The sequence below is a fragment of the Mesocricetus auratus genome, unplaced genomic scaffold (genome assembly GCF_017639785.1).
Source record: "Mesocricetus auratus isolate SY011 unplaced genomic scaffold, BCM_Maur_2.0 Super-Scaffold_100007, whole genome shotgun sequence".
Lineage (NCBI taxonomy): Eukaryota > Metazoa > Chordata > Mammalia > Rodentia > Cricetidae > Mesocricetus > Mesocricetus auratus.
This window is the reverse complement of record NW_024429191.1, coordinates 79,400,420-79,421,210: the sequence shown is the minus strand read 5'-3', so window position 1 is coordinate 79,421,210 and position 20,791 is coordinate 79,400,420. Positions and strand designations below refer to the sequence as shown.

The window sequence follows — 20,791 nt, the reverse complement described above, 5'->3', positions numbered from 1 at the left end:
TGACCCCACCAGGCGCAGCCAGTTTCACTCAGCATACGCTTTACTTGTACAAGCTCTTCATAGCACATCTCTGCAGACAGGCTGGCGAAGGGGAGGAAGGGTGCTTCTGCACTAGAGTTGGCGGGGAGGGAGCCAGCTTTGCGGGGCGCATTTGCTCCAGTGGCTGGCTTGCTAGCCCGGCGGGAGGGCGGAGGGGACCTGAGGAAGATCAAGGGTGCGCGGGTGCGTGGGTGCATCTCCTACTGCCCCTGCAGTCCCCATTTCTTTTGGTTGAGTTCCCACTCTACGTCAGCCTCTGCCGCCTGCCAATCACTCCCATCTGCTGTCCCGCCTCCGCCCATCTGCCCTGTCCTTAGAGTCTCCTAGGCCGATCTGGTCCTGCTCTTGAAGATTCTCACCTTTGCTGAGTGGTCCCAGGCTGGGAGGGAGCTTGGGACGGCCTGGCTGATGGGGCTTGGGAAGGCGAATGTCGGGGCCTGGGACTCGGTTCGAGATCCTGCGTTCTGGTCGCAGGCGCCCGGTCAGATTGGGAATCTGAGAGTAGGGGTTGCGCCCACCTGGGGAGGGATCCAGAGGTGGAAAAGGTGGAGATGGTACTGGGAGTAGCCCCACGGGAGTAGGGTGCGGATGACCTGGAGCATCCTTTCCAACCCTCTCGGGGTCCCACCCTGCCCCACAGAACCCCCCACTCGCGGCCGGCTGGGGGCGCACCTGCTCTGTACAGTATGTGCAGGGAGCGTGACAGCTGGGAGCTGGAGAGGCCGCCAAGACGCGCTGCCTGGCAGAAGAAGGTGAGACCCGTGTGTGTACGCGCAGGCCGACCCTGGCCGCGCGCCCGGCCCTTAGAGCACAAGCTCAGCCGCAGAGCCCGCTGCTTCTTGGAATAGTAGCTTGGAGGAGAAAAGTGGGACAGCAGGCTCGGACAGCGCCTCTTGGTCTCCTCCATCTTACGTGTGGAGAAGCCCAAGCAGGACCAAAAGCTACTTGTCTTTGACTAACCTGGGGCCCAGGAAATGGACACATAACTCAGGGCATTCTATGGGGGGGTGGGGTGGGGGCGGGAGCATCAGGGTACTTCCTGCAAGGGCTGGGTTCAGTTCTCAGAATCTTGAGTCTGGGAGCTGGGGATGGCTGTGCCCACCTTGTCACCTCCTGCCCTGATCTGGAGGGCACAAAGCCCTGCCTCAGCAACTTGAACAGCATCTCAAGGAACAGGGTCTGCAGGCCCGGGGGGCTCATAGACCCGATTGCTCTTCATTTGACCTGAGTACAGGAAACACAAGCAAGAGTGGGGAGGGGTGTCCTCATCAAGACCCCCACACCCCTGCCCGTAAGCTTAACCCCTCACTCATGCACTGAGCCAAGCGTTGGTTGTCAGTGAGGACACCCAGGAAGTCCTTGAAGCTTACGATTCCATCACCTGGGAAGACAAGAGGGTGCAGTAGGTACCTCCCTTTTGGAAAGTTTGTCCTGTAGATACCTTAGGGGTTTAAATATACACTGAGAATTATTTGGGATTTTCTCCAACATTGTAACCCTCCCCTAAACCATTCATCTCTTTCAAATAGATTTCATTATCGACATACTTCTGTAGAAGGCAAAGGGTTCTAGCGTGAGTGTGGAGAGAAACAGCTCTTGCCCTGGGGGATGAGGAGCAAGTCTAGCAATGCACAAAGGCTGGGAGATAAGGGTGCCTCCTGGAAGAGGGAACTTTGAAAAAAGAAGGACCGGGCCAAGGTTTCCCCACACGGAAGATGGAGGAGACCAAGACATGGCCACATTCTTCAGGAGATTGTCTAGGGCGGGAGGACACCAAGGCAGAGGTGGGGCACCCACCATCCAAGTCGGCCAGCCGGAGAGCCTCACACATCTCCTGTGGGCCCAGATGGATTCCCACGTTGCGCAGCGCGACTTTCATGCTCTGCATGTCCACGGTGCCCGTTGGGCTGCAGCTGAAGAGTTTGAAGACATCCTGGAAGGCTGAGGGTGATGAGAGGGGACTGTCAGCAGCTGGGAACTACACATGGGGGGCTTGTGACCTTGCCTCGACACTCCGGCGGGGTGGGACTGGGGTCTGGACGTTATTATAACGTTTGCCACAATGGACAGCTGTGACACAGTGACCGCTGTGTGTTGGCTCTTAAGTTATTCCATCCTTACAAGATGTGGACATTTTCTGACAAAAAGCATTTACAATTCACGTCTAAAGGTCAGAGAGATGGCTTGGTGAGGAAGGGTGCTTGCTGCCGCACCTGATGACCTGAGTTTGAGCCACAGGACCCATATGATAAAGAGAACTGACTCCCTAAGGTGTCCTCTGTCCTGCACATGAGAGCCACGGGCACACACACACACACACACACACACACACACACACACACACACACACACACACGAGTATAAAAGTGTTTTAAAAACTGACCCGTGGGACTAGAGATTAGGTTTAGTGGTTAAGAGCACATGCTGCTCTTGCAGAGAACCCTCTGTGAGCAATGCACACACCTCCACACACAACTAAAATTAAAAACCATTAAAAAAATCCACATCTAAGGTCACATGCGGAGTCTGGCTCTGTGGCTGCTTGGAAGCCCCACTGGGGTGTGGCATAGAGCAAGCACTCAGATTACTGATGTGGAAAATGACTTTTTTGTTGGGTCCTTGTCATCGAGGACCACCTTCTATCCCACTCTCCTACTTCCCACCTCTCATGTCAGACCCTGGGAATTTCTTTTCTGTCCATTCCTCTCTCTCTCTTTTTTTTTTAAATCTATCCCATCCATTTAGGTACGTTTATCCAACCATCCACCAAAACATTTAGTTTTATTTTCCTTATTCTTCATAGACACAGGCACAAAGATAAACAGAGCCACAGGCACACAGATGCACAGTACACACACACTTCTGGGAGCCCATCAGTGAACCCTTGGGCTACAGAGAAGAAAAAATTAGACTGGCATGAAGGGAGGGTGGCCAGGGTCATAAACATGCTAACCTCAGGACAGGCCACTCCTTGCAATTCTCCTGAGCATCCCCCAGTTTCCTCTCTACTTCTGAACGTAGGGTCCTTACCTGCCAGCTGCCGGGGTGTCAGAGGTACCACGCCACCATCATCGGTCAGACTGCTCCAGCAAGAGAGGTGCACATGTAGTACCTGCTGCAGAGAAACTCCAGGGCCAGGCAGGCCTTGCCCCCAAACCAGCACCCCAAACCTGGCTTCCAGTTCCTACCCTCACCTCTGAGAACTGGTATCCAGGCCTGACCAAGACGAGTGGGTAGCCTCAGGGTCCTTAAATTCCCTTGCTGTCAGTGTGGTCTGCTGCTCCTTCGCGGCCATGGTTGCTGCCAGCTCTGACTGGGGCAGCTGGCCTGTCTGCAGCCGCAGCCGCCCCTTATGCACCCTGCCTGCCTGCTCCTCTCGTGTATCTCGTGTGAGGAGACTCCGAGGCTTCTGTGGAGGCCTTGGGGACAGGGAGAAGGTAGGACAGCCCAGTTAACCGGAGGGCGTAGACTCCAGGGGACACAGGGGACTAGGACTGGGTGAGCAGCTCCACCTCCTCCTCCCAGGACCCTTGGGCCATTGGAATCTACAACTCTATAGGAAGGGGCTTCTGTAGCAGGCACAGGGAATGAACCTCTAACTCAGATGAGGAAAAAAAAGAGGAAGCCCCCCCCCCCCCAGTCACCAGTACCTTCTCAATGTCGATGGAGATCTCTTGGTCTTCTGGCCTCTGCTGCCTGAAAGGCAGAGTCACAGGCTCTGAGGCTGCCCCCAGGCTGCCTCTGTGGTGACTTTTGTTTTTTGTCAGGAGAGCTGCCAACCCTCCCTCACAGGCTGACTTCCTGCTGGAACCGAGCTTCAGTCTTCCCAAGTCTCCACTTCCCTTCAGGCACCTGGATTTGTGATTACACTCTGGATGCTGAACCAGGATGGCAGAGGCCCTCAAGGAAAAGCAGGCCACACAACCCCAAAGCCAGGTGTGGGGGGCATGGGGTCCTGTCCAATAGAAACTCACTAACTACATTTTAAAACATTCCATGAAACCTTACTATTTACAAATAATACCCATCAGACCATGTCTACTCTCAGTTCACTAGTGAATGAAACTAGAAACCATAGCAGAGAGCTGCAAGATCTTTAAACACCTGGAGATTATTCACATCTAGTTTGGGTGGTGGTGGCGCACACCTTTAATCCCAGCACTCGGGAGGCAGAGGCAGGTGGATCTCTGTGAGGCCAAACTGGTCTACAGAGTGAGTTCCAGGGCTACACAGAGTAACTGTCTCAAAAAACTAAATAAATAAAAATAAAAAATCACTTCTAAACAACATGTGGGGCCAGGTATGGTGGTGCACACCCATAATTCCAGAACTCTGGAGTCTGGGACAAGAGGGTTTTGAGTTCAAGGTTAGCTTGAGCTGTATAATAAGACCTTGTCAAGAGGAGAGAAAGTACATTATAAAAACAAGACAGTGCTAGGCATGGTGGTGTATGTCAATAATCCCAGGACTTGTGAAGCAGAAGCAGAAGGGTCAGGGGTCCAGGGTCATCCTCAGCTCTGTAGTGAGTTTGAGATCAGATTGGGCTATATGAGAACCTGTCTCAAAACAAAGCATGTACCAAAGAAGAAACCTCAAACTAAACAAAAGTAGAAAACAACTTACTCAGAAGAGTAGGATGTAACAAAAGCTGCTTACAGAGACATTTGTGGTATTAGGTGCATGTTTCAGAAAAGGAAAAGTCTAACACCAATAGTTAGTTTCTACTCCAAGAATAGAAAAAGAAGTGCAAATTTCATCTCAAGTAGTACAAGAGCAAAAATTAAGATCCAAAGCAGAAAATCAATAGTGAAACTAATAAATGCCCAAATCTTGTTCTTTGAAAGAGTAATAAGGTAGATGGGGCTGGTGAGATGGCTCAGTGAGTGAAGCTGCTTGTTGACAAGTTTGGGGACCCGAGTACAAAGGTCCCCAGGACTCACGTGGAAGAAGAGAACCAACTCCTTCAAACTGTCCTGACACCCATGCACTTTCCCCGGCGTGGACATGCACACACACATGCACACACACGCACACACATGCACACACATGCACACACATGTACGCACACACATGCACACACACAGATGCACACACATGCACACGCATGTCACTACATAAATAAAAACAGGTGGGAGGGGAAGAGTAATAGTATTGTGAAAGGGACATCACTATAGATCTCATGGATATTCAAAGCATAATAAAGGAATATTATAAATGACTATGCCTATAAGTAGATGAAAAACAGAAGTTGCCAAAATTTACATGTGAAGAAATAATATGAATAGACCTGTGTCTACTAAGGAAATCAAACCAATAATTAGCAGCCTTCCACAGCAGAGGGAGACCCATATAAATTTACTGATTTTTAAAAAAAATTAAACATTTAATGGAGGACCATTAACTTCTCTATGATATCTAAACTCACCCTGCAAGGCCATTACCCTGTACCCCAAACAGAAAGACTTTTCTAGAAAACTATAATATTCATCAAGAACATAATAGAAAAATCTTGTTTTTAACCATTATTTTAGCCACCAGGTGTAGTGGCACACAACTTTATTCCCAGCTCTCGGGAGACAGAGGCAGGTGGATCTCTTTGAGTACCAGACTTCAGAGTGAGTTTCAGGACAGCCAGGGCAACACAGAAAAACACTGTCTCAAAACAAAAGAACCCGCAAAACAAAACAAACAACAACAACAGTAAAAATTATTTTGGCCAGGTGTGATGACACATGATGATTTTTGTTTTTTGTTTTTTGAGACAGGGTTTCGCTGTGTAGCTTTAGAGCCTGTCCTGGAATTCAATGTGTAGACCAAGGCTGGCCTTGAACTCATAGAGATCCACCTGCCTCTGCCTCCTGAGTGCTGGGATTAAAAAGGCGTGAGACTCCAGGCCCTGCACAATTTAAGTATTTTATTATATTTATCTTGTGTTTGGTAAGTACAATTCTTTTTATATATTGTTGACTTCACCTTAGTAATATTTTGTCAAAGATTTTTGCCTCTGTGCAGGAGAGATGGCTCAGTGGTTAGCAATTCCTGCTCTCCCATAGGACCTGAGTTCAATTCCCAGCACTCATACTGGGCAGTTCCCAACTGCCTGTATCTCCAGCTCCAGGGGATCAGATGCTCTCTTCTGGTCTCCAAAAACACTTGCACTCATTTGATTTACATAGCAAGTTCCAGGGCAGCCAGTTCTACATAGAGAGACCTGTCTAAAACAAACAAACAAACAAATACCCCCAAACCTTTGATTCTGCCAACAGAGTGAAGAAAATTAGAAGACAATTTTATAGACACAAAATTACAAACCACCTCTAAAACTCAACAACGAGAAAATGAGTCACCCAATTCAAATGGGCAAAAGATGTGAGCAGACTCCTTAACAAATCAAGGATACACACATGCTAGTATATAAGATCTCCAGCATCTTGAGTCGCTAGAGAATTGAACAGTAAAATGACACACCACTCTGGATCTATGAGAACACCCGGGTTTGAAACACCGACACCACCAAACAATGAAGACAAGGAACGTTGTGCCGGGGCTGCAAAGTGGTGAGTTACTCTGGAAGCCACTTCAGCTATTTCTTACAAATCTGAGCCAATCTTGAGGTTTTGGTTGTGAGCCCAGCCTTTGATAGCTGAACCACCTCCCCAGCCTATGAGCACACCTTTACAATGTACATTAAGTAGCAACCATGGTCCTTGGCACTTATCCAAGGACTTTAAAACGCAAAATTCACGCACTGATACTTATTGCAACTTCCTAACTGCCTAAATGTGGGATCCACCAAGATTTGTTTTGGTAGGTGGGTGAAAGAACGAACAGGCCTATCTAGATGGCAGAATAGTACTGAGTGCAGAAAGGAAATGAACTGCCCAGGCGAGAAAAGACGTGAAGGGAAGTTAACTGCTTACTAAGGGAAAGACACCTGTTTGAAAGGCTTCCCGGGGTTCAATTCCAATTCATTCTGGAAAAAGCAGAAGGAAACAGTAACCAGTCAGTGAACGCAGAGGGTATTTGGGGTGGGCTAACTATTTTGTATGATATTACAATGGGACACATGCCAGACATTTGTCACAGGAAGTACATCAAGAGGGAGTGAACCCGAATGTCTCCATGGGCTTCGGGTGATGGTGGTGAGCCAGTGTGGGTAACCAGGTGACTGTTTCAGGGTGTCCCTGTGTCCCAGGCTGTAGGGGCTGGGGCAGAGAAGGACCACACAGGAACTGTCTGTGCTTGTCACTTGTTTAGTGCACCTGAAGCCATTTTCAACAATTTCTTTTCCCTTTTGGACAAGATTTTATGTACCACAGGCCAGGCTGTCCTTGAGCTTACTATTCAGCTGAGAATGACTTTTTGTTGTTATTTTTTTTTTGAGGCAGGATTTCTTTGTGTAGCCTTGACTGTCCTGAAACTCACTCTGTAGACCAGGCTGGCCTCAAACTCACAGAGATCCACCTGCCTCTGCCTCCCGAGTGCTGGGATTAAAGGTGTAGCCACCAACCACATCTAGTGCAAGAATGACTTTTAATTTCGGATTCTTCTGCCTCCATCTCCTAAGTGTTGGGATGAGAGGAGTGTCCCACCACATCTGGTTAAAAAATAGAATTTATCTTTTAAGATCCCACCAGAACAATAAACTCTAAAAAGACAAATTCTTAGAGCCCAATGATGCTCCAGCCAGACACTCACATCTAGATTTCCATCCTTCCCTTTCCCAATTCCTAATGCCGCTTGCCTGTCCCTAGGTTTTCTCCCTGCTCAGCCTCCTCCTAGGGTCCTGATGGGCTTTTCCCTAGGCAGGGAGCCTGACCAGGGCTGGGTGTGATGGCATGCTCCTGTATAACCCTAGTAACTCTGAAGACTAAGGTGGGCAGTTTTTTGAGTTCAAAGCCAGTCTGAGTTACACAGCTGTACCCTGTCTTAAAAAGGAAGCCATGTGGTGGCATCTGCCTTGAATCCTAGCACCCAGGAGACAGAGGCAAGAAGCAGTCAGGGCTGCATAATGAGACCCAGTCTCAGTGACAATGACCAACGACAACAGAAGCTTATGTGGCCGGGTAAGCCTATACCTGTGATCCCCACACTCAGGAGGCAGAGGCAAGAGGGCCATTCTGGATCTGAGGCAGTTCAGCTATGGCAACATAAAGAACTCTGACTTACAGAAACAAAAACCAGGTGTGCTGTCGTGATTGTAAACCCAGCACTAAAGAGACCAAGGCAGAGAGATTGTCACAACTTTGAAGCTAACTTGGGCTATACACAGTGAGATGCTATGTGTGTCTTGTCCCCCCCCCCCATCTCATACTCACAGCTGCCTATGGATCAGGCTGGCCCCTTCTCTTTCTCTAGGTCCAAATTCCCTTCCCCAAGTCACAGCTTCCTGACCTTGGGCAAAAGCAGAAGCCCTCATATTGCCTTTCTTTCTCCTGGGCCTCTGAGCCTGACCCCAGACACAGTGAATGTGTGCTGTGCCTCTGTGCACATTTTACCCCTGTGGCTGGTACCGGGCACTCGTGTGCCCTGCCTTTGTGGATTGTGCCTCCTGTGTGCGGGCAAGCTGCCTTATGCAAGTGTCGGGCTGGTGACGCGGGGGAACTCCTCCAGGTTGCCATCTTGGGTATGTCATCACACATGGGGTCTTCCTATGTTTGGAATTACTTCTGGCTCCGGGCTGTGGCCTTCTGAAAGATCTGTCAACCTCAGCTCCTCCCTCCTTCAAGTCTTCACCCAATGTCCTCCCTAGGCCTCCCCCTGGCCACAGCAAGATGTCCCTTAGGGTTTACTTTCTCATCTGGTCAGCCCCACCTCCAGGAGGCCCTATCTCCCACATCCTCATGCCCCATGTCCCTAGATTTAGGTCTAAAAAACTGAAGCCTGAGTTGGAGCTTTGAGGTGGCCTAGTGGTCTGGTAGGGGGCAGTGAAATGGAACCACTCTGGGGCTTAGTCAAACCCTAGACAGCTGGCCAGAACTCGCCACAGGTGGGCTCCAGGGAAACTGAAAAAGGGAGGTATCATCCCTAAAAAACGGCTTCCAGAATATAGCAGCCAGGTGTGCTCAGTGGTTAGGAGGCATTGGTGTCCCAAAATATGAGCCAGAGCCCAAGCAGGGTGGTGCATACTTGTAATGTCCATCACTCAAGAGGCTGAGGTAGGCAGGTCAAAGGTTTGACGCCAGTCTGGGCTACAGAATGAGACACTATCTAAAAAATCCAAGGGCTGAGTATATAGCCTAGTAGTAAAACACTGGCCTAAATATGTTCAGGTCCCTGGGTTCGATCCCAGCACCTTAAAGAAAAGTCTTCACCAGGACCAGCACTGGAGGTTTTACTGTTTTTGTCTAGTCATTTCTCTGGGGGTGAGGGGGATGACAACTTAAAATGGATTTTCAGCAATAATGGATTCCCTTTCTTGGTTCCCGGCACCGAGCTGCAACACAAAAGAGATAGTGTCACTAGGGCATTAGGGCCCGGGGGCGGGTCTCCTACTGCATCTGCGGGGCAGCTGGCATTCTGTCTGTGTCTACATATCATGAGAGGCCAAGGGCTCTGAAGCCCACTTCCCTTATGCTCACTCATGCAAGTGTCCTGTGGCCTAGGAATGTAACTATCATGCTCTCAACAGGCAGACAGCATGCTCCCTTGATGCTACATGGCCCAGCCCATTTTAAACCAAGGTTTCTGTCCTAGCCCTGGAGAGCTCACCCTCCATGGTCCCCAGGCCTCCTCCGGCCCTGGCTTTGCTACTGCACCTCAGGTCACCGGAATCTTGTTTCTAGCAGCCTTTGTGAGGTCATTGAGGTTGGGCCCTCAACTAAGCTTGCCCCGAGTTCCCTGCTTCAGCCCCTCCCCCTCCATTCCACTGTTCACACCCCGCCTGGCTATGTGAGAACTGAGCCCATCCCCACACGCTAGCCAGAGGCTGCAGGGCAACACCACTCACTCTTCTTTGGCTCCCTGAAGCTGAGGGGACGGGACTGGTGCCTGGACAAACTGCACTTCTCCTTGGATGGTGGCGTTCTTGAGCCCTGTCTTGCTAAAATCTAGGTAAGAGCAAGCTATGTTCTCGGTTTCTTGAGTCCAAGATTTGTGACTTGTCATGTCTTTGGGTGATTTCTCTTGCTTCTCAAAGGATGTCTGGGTAATCTGGGTAGCCTGGGCAAACTTGATGGACTGGCCTGGCTGGCAAAGCTCTATAGACGTCTCCTGGGACTTCTCAGATGTACCTTTGATCATATTCCCTAAGTTAGGCAAGTTCATGTTGCTGGAGGAGGCTACAGCCAGGGAAGATGCGAAGTTGATCAGATCTGCCAGGTCGATGGCTGTGGGCAGGCTGGTGCAAGACATGTGGGGGCTGGGTGGCCCTGGGGCACAGTCTGTGAGAACCTGGGAAATGGAGACACACTTCTTTTCCTGGGGGCTCTTGCAGCGCTTCTCTAAGGCCTGCTGGAGGCTGTGCTCTGATGCCTGGATGAGCTTGTTGGACCAGAAGAGGTGTTTGGAGGTCTGCACCGGGATGGAGCGGAAATGGGTGACGGTGCACACCCGTTCCTCTTTCTTGTTGTTTGAGTTTGCTTTGAAGCTCCATGACCTGCACAGCAGCTCTTCCTCACGGGGCTTGAGGGGTTTCATCCTGTAGCCCTGCTGCTCCGGACTGTCAGTGAGGCAGTCCCCTTCAGCCTCCGGTGTGGATTGAGAGGGCACCGTTGGTGCCATCTCCTCCAGCTGTGGCACTGGGCCTGGGTCCGGCTGCACTTTGGGTAGGGGCTCCAGCTGGGGCAAGTCTGCTTCAGGCTGAAAGGTTTTAAATGAAATCTGAGGCAACAGGAGCTGGACACGTCCCCCCAGGACTCCCCTGACACACCAAGCCTCTGTCCTGCGTCTGTGTGGCACACCACCCACCCCTTATCTCAGAGACCTTCCTGGGGCAGAGAAGGAAGTGCAGGCAGGTGGTGAAGGTGGGTGTGGCCTGGTACTACAGTCCCAGGGTTGCCAAGCATAAAGGTCCTACCCTCTCGCCTGCTCACCTCCTCTTCATCCTCCTTGTCTTTATGGGCTTGGGGCTGCTGGTGGTAGTCATTCCTGAGGCATAAGGAATCAAAACGGGTGACAAAGATGCATGGGCAGGGTCATCAGAGGTATCGATCTCTAGGGCCCTCAGAGTTCTGACCTTGTACAGGGGTGGGCAAAAAGACCCGAGCTCTACTCCCCACTGGCCCTGCTCCATTAGGAGCCCTAGTGTGTGTGTGTGTGTGTGTGTGTGTGTGTGTGTGTGTGTGTGTGAGCGTGCACGCGTGTGCATGTGTGCGTGCACAGGAATACAAATGTGGAAACTAGAGGCTGGTCTTACGTGTCTACCTTATTCTCCACCTCACTTTTTGGAGACAGGGTCTCTCTCTGGACATGGAGCTCACTGAGTCTCTCTCTGGACATGGAGCTCACTGAGTCTCTCTCTGGACATGGAGCTCACTGATTTACTAGAGTGACTGGCTGGTGAGCTCCTGGGATCCTCCTGCTTCTCTGTCCAAGCTGTGGGAGTGCAGTGTTAGCATATTCAGCTTTTTACCTGGTTGTGGGATGTCTGAACCCAGGCCCTCATACTTGCGCACTGAACACTTTACCCTCTAAGCTGGTTATGGTATTCGTAAGACTCTCTAAGCTTCAGAAACTCTGGAGAGCTTGCCAGTCAACTCTCCCACTCCATTTAGTTGGAGGAGGGGCCTGAGAAACTTCATTCTATTTTTTGGTAGGGGTGGTCTTGAGACAGGATTTCTCTGTGTAGCATTGGCTGTGCTGGGATTCACTATATAGACCAGGCTGGGAATCTTCATTTTTAAGTGCCACAGGTGAGCCATGATGCTCAGAAAATGGCCTCCTTCACAGGGAGAGCCTAGAGTAGGCCCATCACCCACCTGCCACAGTCCCGGGGCGTAGATCTGAGAAGCCCTGGATACTAGGGGAAGTGCAGGACCCCTTCACGTCTCAGCTCCTACTCCTAGCTGCTCTACAACCTTGAACTGTTCCCTCCTGCACGCTCCTGTCTTTCCCTACCTTGGACAGCTCTCTGGCCTGGGCACTACTCCTGAGATCTGGAAAGGAGCTAAAGGAGGGGAGATCCTAGTTGGATGGCAGTGTACCGTGTTGGGGGAAGGGCTGAGAGCCTGGGGTTTGTGGGGGGAAGGGACTGTGCTGGTTGGGGGGTGGGAGTGGTCCTCACGTTCTTTCCACGATATCCACAGAATTCTTGCCACAGCAGGGGAAGGCACTGGTACCTGGCCCCGAGAAAAAGGGAAGGACAGGGAACATCAGGGTGAGGGGCAGGCCCCGAACTGGTGCTGACTTCTTCTGTCCCCACCTCCAGCCCTCCTGACATTCTCTCTCCCATCTTACCCTCGCCCTCATTATGCCCCTGCCAGGGTCAATAGTCCTGTCTTCCGTGTCTGCTACCTTCCACTGGCCGTCTTGGCCTTGTCCCAACTCTTGAACCTATCTCTTGCCTGCACAAGCATGAACGCCCACAGTACTCCATCTCGTCGTCTCAGCAGAAAGCATCGGAGGATGCTCATTGCCCAGGCTTCCCATAGCTGGTGGTTGCTGAGTCAAGGACTTGAATTCAGGCTGCAGAATTAGCTCCATTTTCTGCTCTGCTGTTCCCCACAGGAGCCCATTACACCCCTGAAGAGCTTCTCCTCCCCACTCTTCATCACTGCTGCTTCCCAAGCTCTTTTGGGTCACCCATCACTGACCCAGACCAAGGCCTATATCCGGAGTGCTTGACCTGAGGTCGTGTGGTGAACTCGAAGCAATCCTTAGAAGTCCTAGGGGCATCTCGGAGCCAGGAGATAGCCAGTCGGCTTTTGTCCTTTAATACCGAAGCTGCCCATCACTTTCTGCAAGTGGGGCACCAGGCAGCCTCAGCCTCTTGCTTCCCTGGTATCGACCAGCATTGATGGGGAGGGATCATGGCTTCCATGCATTATGCAAAGCGGGTTCCCAGGAGCCTGGGGCGGAGCAGGAAATGTTAACCTTACTTTCTGGCTAAGGATTGCTCCCAGGATTGTATCAGAAGCGAGAGAGTGTGTGGTGGCTTCTTCCCAGGGATGGAAGGATTGTCCTTGGCTGGTCCTAGGCATTGGGATTTAGACACATCTGTGCTTCAGCCTGACCTGGGGATCATGGGTCAGCTGTGTGGTGAGGCTCTGAGAGGAGCACCATGCCCAGGAACTTGCAGGCCAGCCCTGCCTCCTTGATGCACAAGCTCCTCTGCTTTCTTCCTCCCCCACCTTCTTCAGCTTCAGCTCTGTTCGACCTTGAGCAGGACTGTTTCCTGCCCAACCACAGAGCCTTCCTTGGTCCCTTTGCAACTTTTCTGGACATCTGATCATTACACAACTTCAATCCTTCTATAAACTGCAACTGGGTATGGACAGAAGGGAAATTACAATTTTTTTTTTTTTGGTTTTACGAGACAGGGTTTCTCTGTTTTGGAGGCTGTCAGTCCAGCCTGGCCTCGAACTCACAGAGATCCGCCTGCCTCTGCCTCCCGAGTGCTGGGATTAAAGGCGTGCACCACCAACGCCCAGCAGAAATTACAATTTTTTAAGCCTCATAGCAGCACTGAAGTCTGGGAGACAAAGTCCGATGTTGACTCAATTTGGGATTTCTGTGCCTGCCTTAGGTGTGCTCTGTTAGAAAGTCAAGAGGCAGTCTGTGACAGATGAGGTATTTCCAACATCCAGTTACTTCTAATATTCTAGAAATATCATCTCAAGTCCTAAAGGTGCACCAAAGGCCCACCAGTTCTGATAGCTTTTAAAGAGAGCCCATGGGATTTGTACATCAAAGAGAATGCGTGTAAATCAAGACAACTTTGTTTCTTCCTTCCATGTGTTGTGTCTCCTTTTCCTTTCTTCCCTTTTTGCACTGGGAATGATCACTACATAGCGAGGGCACACAGCTTTGCTTCATTTCCATGTTCTCGTGGGGAACATTTGGTATTCCATCTTTATCGTGCTTATGGTGGTTTCTTCATATATGCCTTTTTATCAGACTGAAGTTTCCTTTCAAAATTTGCTCAATTGATTTTAAGAAATAATAATAATTATTATTATTACTATTACTGTTATTATCACTTTAGGACAGGGTCTCACAATGTAGACCAGGGCTGGCCTTGAACTTACAACAATTTCCTTTCCTCTGTCTCCCGAATGCTGGGATTACAGGTGTTCACCACCACCTGGCCTCCTATTATTAGCAGCAGCATCTTCATCACTTTGAGACAGGTTCTCTGTAGACCAGGCTGTCCTCAAACTCAGAGAAATCAGCCTGCCTCAGCCTCACGAATATTGCAATTATATGTATGCACCACTATGCCTGTTCAATTTTTTGAAATAAGTTATTTTAACCTTTATTTTATGTGTGTTGGTGTGAAGATGTCAGATCCCTGGGAACTGGAGTTACAGATAGTTGTGAGCTGCCATGTGGGTGGTGGGAATTGAACCCAGTCTTCTGAGAGAGCAGCCAGCACTCTTAACTGCTGAGCCACCTGTCCAATTGTGTTTTAAAAGACTTAAAATATCTTATTATTTTAGTAATTATGTGTGTGTGTGCGCCACATGAGTGCAGATGCACTGAGAGGCCAGAGGTGTGTGAGCCCTGGGAGCTGGATTTATATATAAGAGGTTGTGAGCCAACAGATGGGGGTGCTGGGAATTGAACCAGGGTCCTCTGCAAGAGCAGTATGTGCTCTTAACCACTGAGCCATCTCCAGCCCCAGGCAACGGATCCACCTGGAAGTGAAGTTACATAAAGTTGTGAGTGGCCCAAAGTGAGTGTTGGGAATTGAACTCAGGTCTTCAGTAAGAGACCAGTATGTGCTCTTAACTGCAGAGCCATCTTGTAGGCCTCCAGTTGTTACTTGAGAACAGGGTCTCTTTATGTAGCCTTGGCTGGCATGGAACTTTCTATGTAGATCAAGCTGGCCTTGAACTCAGATCCACCTGCTTCTGCTCTCCGAGTGCGGGAATTAAAGGCGTGTGCCACCATGCTTGGCTTATCGAGACTTTTTGTCCAGAACATGATCTTTTTTGTAGATCTGTTTTCTTTCTGAGACAGGGTTTCTCTGTGTATCCCTAACTGTTTTGGAACTAGCTCTGTAGACCAGGCTGGTTTTGAGCTAAGAGATCTTCCTGCCTCTGCCTCCTGAGTGGTGGCATTAAAGGCATGTGCCACCACACCCAGTGTGAAGATCATTTTCAAAGAAGAATGTGTTTTCTGCTGTGGAGTGGAGCGTCTGCAAATGTCAGTTATCAAGTGGAGCCATTCAAGTCCTTAAATTCTATTGACTTCGTGTCTACTCGTCCTTTCTGTTCCTGAGAGCAGTGCTGAAGTCGTCAGTTATGATGGCAGGTCCCACTTCTTCTCCTTGGAAGTTACATCAGTTTTCCTCTTAAGTAAGTTTTAACGATTTCATACATGTATCTAATGTATTTTGATATTTACCCCCATTACACAATCTTATCCTTCTCTACCTAACTCAAGCACCTTTACTTTCACATTTCCTTTCTCTCTCTTTGCATATTTATTTATGATTTGTTTTTGGAGACAGGGTTTCTCTGTGTAGCAAGCCCTTGCTGTCCTGGAACTTGCTCTGTAGACCAGGCTGGCCTTGAACTCACAGAGATCCATCTGCCTCTGCCTCCCAAGTGCTGGGATTAAAGAGGTGCACAACATCATCTGGCTAAATATTTATTTTAAAAATTATTTTTTAACTTTGTGTATGCATGTGTGGCTATATACAGGTATGTGCATGTGAGTGCAGATGCCAGTGGAGGCCAGAAGAGGGCACACTGGATTCTTTTAGAGCTGGAGTTGTAGGTGGTTGTGAGCTTCCTGACCTAGATGCTAGGATGTGAACTTGGATCTTCTACAAGAGTAGCAAGTGCTCTTAACTGCAGAACTGCCTCTCTAGCCCCTCCCCTCCTTCTCTTTCCTGACTCTGACAGCATCTAATATAGCCCAGGCTGGGTTCAAACTCCCTATGTGACCAAAGCTGTCTTTGAACTCCTGATCTTCTTGTCTCTGCCCCTGAGGGCTGGGACTGTAGGCCACACTTGGACATTATACTAGTTTCCCCCCCCCCCCATACTTTGAAGCTCTGATGTTAGGGACACAATCCTTTAGGATAGTTATTCGCTCTTTTGTTTTGTAGTCCTGGGGATAGAATTCAGAACCTTGCATATGCTAGGCAAAAATTTTATTTTCTAGCCCTAGGTATTCCTTTTAAAACGACAATAGCATTGCTGTTATTTTGGTTTTCTTTATGTATATAATTTATTTATTCTTTGTTTATTTATTTACTTATTGAGAGAAAGTTTAATGCTTCTTAGCTAACTTTGAACATGCTGTGTACTTAGGGCGACCTGAAATTTCTGATCTCTGCTTCTATCTAACAGAGAATTGCTGGGATACAGGCAGGTGCTACCACACCTGACTGAAGTGGTGATGGGACTCAACCTACTGGGCTACACTCCAACCCCTGTTAGCACAGTTTCTTGAGACAAGGTCCTACTATGCAGCTTAGGCTAGCCCGGAAGTTACTGTGTCACCCAGGCTGTCCTCAAACTTTCAATCCTCCTATCTCTGCCTTGTGAGTACAGGGATTACAGGTATATATTACCATGCCTGGCTTTACTCTTCCTAACTTTTAAAAAAGCATTTCCTTTTATAATTAAAACATTAACATTTATTTGTTAATTATTATGCTCTGTGTGTGGGCGCACATGTGTGTGCATGCGTGTGCATGCATATGGAGGTCATAAGACAATTTGTAGGAGTCAATTTTCCCAAGGGATGGAACTCAGGTCATCAGGCTTGCTGGCCAGCACCTCTACTTACTACTTTCCCTAACCCTCGATGAAGTAACCTTTTGATCACTGTGAAATGATCTTTTATCTCTGTCATTTGATATTGATAAAGGTTTTTTAGCTTTTTGTAGTCTCACTTTTGTGGTACTGGGGATTAGTGTTAGCACGAGCTATCACTTTTAATCTTTGTATTTTTATATTTAAAGTGAATTTTAATGGGCAGCATATAGTTGAGTCCTGTTTTATCTGCTCTTTTTTCCTGGTAGTGTGGATTGAATTCAGAGCCTGTGCATCCCAGCAAGCACTCTGTCAAAGCAGCTATATCCCCAGATCAAGCATCACTTTTTCTGTCTACTTAGGTAATCTCTACTGTTTAAAGTGACTTTGTGTGTGTGTGTGTGTGTGTGTGTGTGTGTGTGAGAGAGAGAGAGAGTGTGTGTGTGTATGTGTGAGAGTGTGTGTGTCTGTGTGTGTGTGTGAGAGAGTGTGTGTGTGTGTGAGAGTGTGTGTATGTCTCTGTGTGTGTGTGTGTGTGTGTGTGTGTGTGTGTGTGTGTGTGTGTGGCGGTGGGGGAGGCAGTGCTGGAGACTGAACGCAGGACAATGCTCTTGTCCATGCTAAACACTTGCTTTAGAAGGGAGCTATGTGACAGCTGCCCTTTGTGTTTAAATGGATTCTTCTGTTATTTGCTTTCCATGTATCACTCTGCTTTTTTTTAATGCCCTCCCTTTAGATTATGTATCTGTATGATTATATTGGATTTTCAAAGCTATGGCTCTGTCTTGTTATTTTAGTTGCTTTAAGACTAGACTATGCAACTTTAACTTATCACAAGTCTACTTTCAAATGGTAATAGGATAATATATCAATTAGAGAGAACCCTAAACAGTGTGATATCATTCCCTCCTCATGACTAGGTGTTCAAAATGGAACGTAGAAATGAGAAAGAGCTGGGATAGTGCTCAGAGGTACAGCATCTTGGGAGCACTTGGGAGACTCTATATTTAATCCAGAGAGACAGACAGACAGACAGATGCACACACACAGATTATGAATATGACTTTGTGATGATAACTGAGCCAGTAAACAGCACACCAGAGAGCTCTTTATGCTTCTGACTGTGGCAGGCAGAAGACTAGGGATGCTGTCTGATGGAGTGGAAGCAGAAACTGAGAAGGAAGATCAAAGATTACACAAGTGGGGAGGGGAGCTCAGAGATTCCAGGAATGAAGGGGGGAGTCTGGGCTGAAGATGCTCTTTCCCCACTGGGTAAAGCGTCAGATGATGCTGATGTCCCCACAGGTGTGTCTGGTTCCCGTCTTACCACCCTTAAGTGACACTGACTAGGAAAGAAGACCTACAGTTGAAGGGGTCCCAATGAGCTTTTAAAATAGCACCTCTTTTTTTCCGAGACAGGATTTCTTTGTATAACAGTCCTGATTGTCCTGGAACTCGCTTTGTAGACCAGGCTGGCCTCAAACTCAGAGATCCACCTGCTTCTGCCTACCTAGTCCTGGGATTAAAAGCGTGTGCCACCATTGCTTTCATTCTTGAATAGGGGAAACCTAGGGCCACCACATATTTACCAAAACTGTCAATAAGCAGATGAAAAGGGGATCCAAGGACACCAAAGGTAATTTGAGAAACAGAAGAGTACTTAAGAGAAACTGATCATTTTCAGAGACTCAAGGATGACACTAAAATTAACAGGATGCTATGAAAAAGAATTAAAGAAGGAGAAAGCTTTCTGGCAAATAACATTGGAAAATAAGAAAGAGTATTTCCAGGGAGAAACATTCCCCAAATATCAAGCTATAGTGAGAGAAGAGAAGCAATAGGGAGTCTCTCCCCCCATATGTGTGCATGTGTGTTTATGCATGTGCACACATGTGCATGCGGAGGCCAGAGGACAGCCTTGTGTGTCCTCCTCAGGAGCCTTCTATGTCATTGTCTGAAGCAGGCTCTCTCACTGGCCACTCAGGCCAGCCAGGGGTCTCAGGGATCCTCCTTATGCCTTCTTAGCATTGAGATTATAGACACTACCACTATGTCTGTTTTACATGGGTTCTGGGGATTGAACTCAGGTCCTCATGTTTGCAAGACATTGACAGCTATCTTCTCCACCCACATCTGTTTATGAAATCTACAAGGGAGACCTAGAGAGAAGAAAGAAGTTGTAGAAGAAAAAAAGTAAAAATTCCCCTTAGCTGAAGGGTCTCATTGGCTTGGAACAGTTCTCTGAATACTGGGCAGACAGCTGTGGAGCAACCCTCACTGATGCCATAGTTTACATCAGGTACAACTGATTCACAAATTTGTTTTTCATTTGTGTGTGTGTGTGTGTTTGTGTGTGTGTGTGTAAGCTAGAGGTTGACTTTCGGAATTAGGAATTGTGCTCTTCTGCCTCATTCTTCTTCGAGGCAGGGTCTCTGCATGAAACCCAGAAACTCAGAAACCCAGAGCTCACAGACACGACAGTGGGTCAGCTCTGGACATCTCCTGTCTCCACCTACAGAAGCTGGGACTACAGGCTGGATATCTCATCCACTTGGGATTTACGTGGGTTCCAGGGATCTGAACCCTGGTCCTCATGCTTGCACAGCGAGGATTTTAACCACCATGCTACCAATCTGTCTCACAAACACTTTATTTTTATTTGTTTATTTGGTATCTATCTATCTATCTATCTATCTATCTATCTATCTATCTATCTATCTATCTTTTTTCAGACAGGGTTTCTCTGTGCAGCCTTGGCCATCCTGGAACTCACTCTGTAGACCAGGCTGGCCTTGAACTCACAGACATGATCTTTCCTGAACCACCACTGCCCAGCTCACAAACTTTTAACAGGGAAACCCCAGTAACTTACAAGAATAAACTCATACTGGCAGCAGAATCACTAATAATGGTTGGTTTTAAAATTCTGATTAGCTTTTAACCTAGAATTTATTTTATAAATATTATTATTGTTATTGTTATTATTGAGAAAAGTTAGTCTTGCAGCTGCTCTGAGACTTGCCTGGGGACCACTGTTTTATTTTGCTTTTAATCAGCGAATAAACTCTTCAGTGCTCTTGAGTCAGGGGTGTTTATTTCTTCGATAGAGCTGAAAAGGAAATGCTCACCCTCAGCTATTGGCCACTATTAGGGGCTGGGGATAGAGTTGGACAAAGGATTGTCCCTGCACCATGTCGCTTTCAAGCTTGAGACTACATATTTTTTCCTGGAAGGGACCTTAAGTTTCACGAACATCACGAACCGGCACTTGTCAGTGCTCTTGGCTACTACTGTGATAACGCAAGGCCTCAACAATTCTTGAGAGGCCTTCTAGATCTCACTGCTCTTCCGGTAGCCCCAGGCCACCGTTCGAGCACGTGGTCTCCTGCTGACTCCCCCAGACCCTCTGGGGTTGCGGCTTTACTCGCTTTGGGTCTCTGGTCCTCGTCAGTGTCTCATACAAGGTGGATTTGCAAAGACATTAAATCCCCAGCCCTTAGCTCTGCCAAATGTGTGCACTTCTTCTCGTGAATGTGATCCCATTGGGCTAAATTCATTAAGACCCGGACAGATCCAGCCCCTCCCCCCTTTTTTTCACAGCACGGGGCTGCAGCAGTAATCAAAGGCACCCAGAGGCGCTTGGCTGGGGTCAACTTTCCCTTCCACTCCCCAGGCCAATTCTGGGGCATCGCTCAGTTTCCCTTTCTCCCGCCGCCACCGCCCCGCCATTTCTGGCGCCGCCCACCACTCGCCGCCTGCTCCCACCTGTCACCCCCATGCTGACGGAGGCTCTGTTCGGGAGGCGGGGAGCGGGCTGGTGGCTGCTGCCCCTCCGCCTCCAGTGCGCTCTTTGGTTAGCCAGGTGGAGGGCCGCTGGGGATGAT

The 20,791-nt window shown here is 48.6% G+C and overlaps 2 protein-coding genes across 2 annotated transcripts; both read right to left on the bottom strand.

The window, feature by feature from the left end:
- Positions 1–22: 22 nt before the first annotated feature.
- Positions 23–20,786, bottom strand: LOC101840090 (spermatogenesis-associated protein 21). The gene is made up of 10 exons (XM_040749784.1): positions 20,673–20,786; positions 3,690–3,735; positions 3,234–3,458; positions 3,070–3,119; positions 1,837–1,980; positions 1,321–1,420; positions 1,142–1,234; positions 712–890; positions 399–557; positions 23–198 (listed from the first exon to the last, which is right to left on the bottom strand). The coding sequence occupies exons 1-10, from the start codon at positions 20,683–20,685 to the stop codon at positions 41–43; spliced, it is 1,167 nt and encodes a 388-aa protein (XP_040605718.1). The 5' UTR covers positions 20,686–20,786; the 3' UTR covers positions 23–40.
- On the bottom strand, positions 9,360–20,753 carry Spata32 (spermatogenesis associated 32). Its single transcript, XM_040749783.1, has 5 exons — positions 20,673–20,753; positions 12,263–12,317; positions 11,073–11,127; positions 9,989–10,839; positions 9,360–9,475 (listed from the first exon to the last, which is right to left on the bottom strand). Exons 1-5 carry the CDS (start codon positions 20,683–20,685, stop codon positions 9,391–9,393), a joined length of 1,059 nt encoding a protein of 352 aa, XP_040605717.1. The 5' UTR covers positions 20,686–20,753; the 3' UTR covers positions 9,360–9,390.
- Positions 20,787–20,791: the final 5 nt, after the last annotated feature.

Coding starts and splice junctions, on each gene's coding strand:
- LOC101840090 (XM_040749784.1), bottom strand. Junction 3,459..3,689: donor TCTCCATCGACATTGAGAAG/GTACTGGTGACT, acceptor CCTGTCCCCAAG/GCCTCCACAGAAGCCTCGGA. Junction 1,421..1,836: donor CCGGCTGGCCGACTTGGATG/GTGGGTGCCCCA, acceptor TTGTCTTCCCAG/GTGATGGAATCGTAAGCTTC.
- Spata32 (XM_040749783.1), bottom strand. Junction 11,128..12,262: donor GTGGATATCGTGGAAAGAAC/GTGAGGACCACT, acceptor CTTATGCCTCAG/GAATGACTACCACCAGCAGC. Junction 9,476..9,988: donor CTTCAGGGAGCCAAAGAAGA/GTGAGTGGTGTT, acceptor TTTGTGTTGCAG/CTCGGTGCCGGGAACCAAGA.